The 251-nt window shown below is 59.4% G+C and overlaps 1 protein-coding gene across 1 annotated transcript in view; it reads right to left on the reverse strand.

Moving 5' to 3' along the window:
* Positions 1–161, reverse strand: part of TWF2 (twinfilin actin-binding protein 2) — a gene marked incomplete at its 5' end in the record, with an annotated part of 7,760 nt that extends 7,599 nt beyond the window's left edge. Inside the window, one exon of the mRNA XM_009710397.1 lies at positions 22–161. Coding sequence (XP_009708699.1) covers positions 22–161 — 140 coding nt within the window. The remainder of the gene's footprint in view (positions 1–21) is intronic.
* Between the last annotated feature and the right edge of the window lie 90 nt (positions 162–251).

Here is a 251-nt window from a genome sequence, read left to right on the forward strand (position 1 = left end):
GCCCAAGAACCACCGCCGTACCTTCACCGTTCCAAACATCTCGTCCTTTATGTGACCCCCGCCAAACTCCTTCTTGACCGTTGCTCTGGTAGCAGCGTACAGCATTTTCAGCCGGACCTGCGTGAGGAAGGAGGCGGCGAGCGCGGTCAGAGAGGAGCATCCTGCACGGTGGGACCGGAGAGAGCATCCCCACAAGTGCTGCCCAATACTCACAGTCACTGTCCCAACACTGGCTCTGCAAACCTCAGCCC

Source organism: Cariama cristata, unplaced genomic scaffold, assembly GCF_000690535.1.
Source record: "Cariama cristata isolate BGI_N322 unplaced genomic scaffold, ASM69053v1 scaffold28700, whole genome shotgun sequence".
Taxonomy (NCBI): domain Eukaryota; kingdom Metazoa; phylum Chordata; class Aves; order Cariamiformes; family Cariamidae; genus Cariama; species Cariama cristata.